Genomic DNA, 3369 nt, shown 5'->3' with positions numbered 1-3369 from the left:
GAGAGGCCGCTGGCTGTGGTGTCATGTCCTGAGAGGCAGCCAGACAGCTTTGGGTCTCTGGGCGGCTTCAGCACCAGAAGGTGCACCATGCCCTGACATTAAGGCCCCAGGGAGAATGGGGAGGATGGGGGGGGGGCGATGAGGTTGTCCAGAGACCACCAGCCAAGTCCCTGGAATAGAGATGCTCCTGCCCCTTCTGTAGCCTCACCCCCAAACATAAAGGTGTCAGCTTCAGCTAGGATGTCCTCATCTGACAGTTCCTTCCCATCTTCATCCTGGAGAGAAAGCAAGACCCCCAAAATCACCAGTTCCTAGGGGCCCTGAGGCAATCTCTGAAGCTCCATCATCCGCCCAGGAACCCAAGCCAACCCTGCACTCCTGGACCTCCCTTGGTCCCTATCCCCAGAGGCCCCACCCTACAGGCCTCCTCCTTGGCATCCTCGCCTCCTCCCTTGTCCCTGGTGGGAGGAATCAATGATCCATGAATATTTCCATTGTCCTACGTGATGAGGGCTTTCTGAGAAAAATATATTGGCAACCCAGGCTGCAGGATGATTGACTGGCAACTTGCCTTGGAAGTTAGACATTGAGCATCGCTCCAGAGCCATTTGCTCACATTCTTGGATGGTAGATCCAGAGATTTCTTATCTCCCCTGGAGATAACCCTACAGACTTTGCCTTCTCACTGAAGATCTGCTTATATTCCAGAACATCCTTCCTCTCCTCCTCTCCTTGTCTCTCTCACCATAAGGAAGAAGGGACAGATGAGTCAGCCCTTGTAAGTTCCAAGATACATACTGTGGGGACACCTCTCTCGTGATGCAAGCATGGCTGCACGCACAGGCAAAAGCATCATGTCACTCTCTTGGAACTTGGGAATGGGGAACCAGAGCCACACTTCTGCTCTGGCTACTGTTACTGCTGTGAGCAATAAGTGGGCTGCTCTGATCCAGGCTTCTGAGCTATATATAGCTGTAGTCTAATGTATCTATATTAGACTTAATAAGTTAGTCATATATATATATATCTGTATATGACTAACTTATTAAGTAAAGTCCCAGGCCCTGCCCAGCATCAGTTTCAGACTTAGCAGTCCCCCGGAGCCTGCATTCCACACAGTCATCTCTAAAACACACCCCTGACCCATCCCTCCCTTCCTCAAGCACCTTCCATGGCTCCCCCCGTCTGGATCAAGTCCAAGTTCTCCTATCTGACATTTGAAATCAAGGTGCATCGTCCCTCTTGAATTCAGGTCCCAGAGAAGCCCACCTTGGCCAACAGGAGCACATCGATGAAGTCCAAAGTCTTGACCTTAGCTTTGGCCTTGAGGAGGTCATCAAGACCCTGATCGGGAAGGGTGCGGCGCCGCTCCTGGATGATGGCATCTGTGAAGTCGTGCACCAGGTGGCAGATCCTACGGAAGCGCCGTCCGTCAGTGGTGAGGTGGTACAGGAAGTCCATGTGCAGGATGATTTGCTGGTGCCGCTTTGTCACAAGGGCACTGAGCTCCAAGACGGCAGAAATGTATTCAATAGGCTTCCTGCAGGATGCATGCATGAAGGGAGGCAACAACTTAGCTCACCTGAAACCCAGGAAGCACCTCTCAACAGAAGCCAGGCCCTACTTCCAATGGGGAAACAGAGTCTCCAGGAAAAGCTGGCCCCACAGATGGATGGTGGGGATGATGCAGGAGACATGACTCTCCAGTCTTTCTTCTCTCCCTGCTTCCTATCCTGTCTCTGGGAGCTGCCTCCATGTGCCAGGTGCCCAGGGCACAGCTGAGACATCACGCTTCTCTCCCCTCTATCCTACCAGTATCTGCCCCTTCTCCTTCCGAAACTGTCCACACAGCTCAGACTTTGTCCTCTCCCAACTGACAATGGACCTAGCCCCTCCTGAGTCTCCGTGCATCCATTGTCAACACCACACGTGTCTACATGACAGTCAGTCTTCTCTAGAGCCAGATGTCCAAGCTCAGCTTTGACCACAACCATCATCTGCTCAACGACCTTCCACGGCTCCCTGGAAATCTCAGGGTCAAGGTCATAGCCCTTTGCCTGGGTTTTGAATGTCATTAAGATCTACCCCCACCTACACCTCCAACCTCACTTCCCAGGTGTCTCCTCATTGCTGCACACGCTCTGCTCATCCTAGCCTCCTGTCCTCTATCAAACATTTCTACCTACCTGAAAAGATTTCTCTCTCTCTTTCCCCTACCCTGCACTTTGGTGTCCAGCTCAGACCCTTCTCCTCCAGGAAGGCCCTTCTGATTGCCCTGGTCAGTCCTCCCTCTGTCTATTCCCTTGCATCTACGGCCCTTGTTCCAAGCCCCTGGGCAAGGACTCACTCCTGGCAGTTGCTGTCAAAACTGAAGACACATTTCTGCAGACTGTCGAGGGTCATGAGGCTGATGTGCTCAAACATGTCCAGATGGGCACTGCCCTCCGAGGTCAGGCGCTTCCACTTGGCCTGGACAGAGAAGTGGCTGAGCCGGGGCTGGGATGGGCCTCCCCTGAGCCTGGCCCCAACCCAACACCAGGATGGGGCACCCCAGACCCAGCCTCTTGGCCCCAGGCACCTGTCCTATGGAGGAACAGGCATGAGCGGAAATGGACAATGTTACTGTGAGGACATGAAGACCCCACGGCTGGGAGTCAGGCGACCTCCATTCTAGTCCTGGCTCCACCTGCTACACTCTGTGCACCCTTGGCCAGCTCATGGCCCACCTCTGGGCTCCACTTGTCAAATCCTCAGTGACAGGTCGGATGACCTGCTTCTGTTTCAGACAAACCAGGTTGGAATCCCAGCTCCACTTGTTAGCTCACTTGCCGTGTGAACTTGAGCAACTCCCTAACCTCTTTCAGCCTCAGTTTCACCATCTGTAATGGGGAAAAAGGATCTCCACCTCATAGGGACGTGAAAATTAAATTAGACAATACACGTCATGGAATTGCCATGTAACTTCTGGCATATAGAAAGTGCTCAATAAATGCCAGCTTTCATCATCCTATTGTTATAAATTGGCTAGGAGACTCTCCCCTATTCTTGTAGCAGTAGTCCTCCATGGGCCATGAGCACCCTGCACATTCTTGCTGGGTATGCCAAAAACACAAGGCCCTGATGTTCTTTACCTGGGCCATTTCTCAGAGTTGTGTTTGCAGCAAACAACATTGAGGGAAGAGGAAATGTCTCCTCCTGGGCACATATCAGGCTTGCTTCCAATTGCTATGAAACTCACACAGCTCCTAAACCTAGTGCTCCTCCTGTGCATTGCAACATACTGCATGAGCAGGCATCCGTGGAAGCCCACCTGTTTCATCCTCATGGGATTTGGTGACTTGGAGAAAGAATGCAAACCAACAATGGGCA

At 52.3% G+C, this 3369-nt stretch overlaps 1 protein-coding gene across 1 annotated transcript; it reads right to left on the bottom strand.

Moving 5' to 3' along the window:
* Positions 1-208: 208 nt before the first annotated feature.
* On the bottom strand, positions 209-2879 carry LOC124231971 (cytochrome P450 4F3-like; the record flags this gene model as incomplete). Its single annotated transcript, XM_046648964.1, has 4 exons — positions 209-275; positions 1270-1540; positions 2348-2469; positions 2826-2879. Coding segments are annotated over 4 exons (514 nt in total), but the record flags the coding sequence as incomplete, so codon positions are not given.
* Between the last annotated feature and the right edge of the window lie 490 nt (positions 2880-3369).

Source organism: Equus quagga, unplaced genomic scaffold, assembly GCF_021613505.1.
Source record: "Equus quagga isolate Etosha38 unplaced genomic scaffold, UCLA_HA_Equagga_1.0 HiC_scaffold_14156_RagTag, whole genome shotgun sequence".
NCBI lineage: Eukaryota > Metazoa > Chordata > Mammalia > Perissodactyla > Equidae > Equus > Equus quagga.
This window is presented reverse-complemented; position numbering and strand designations above follow the sequence as displayed.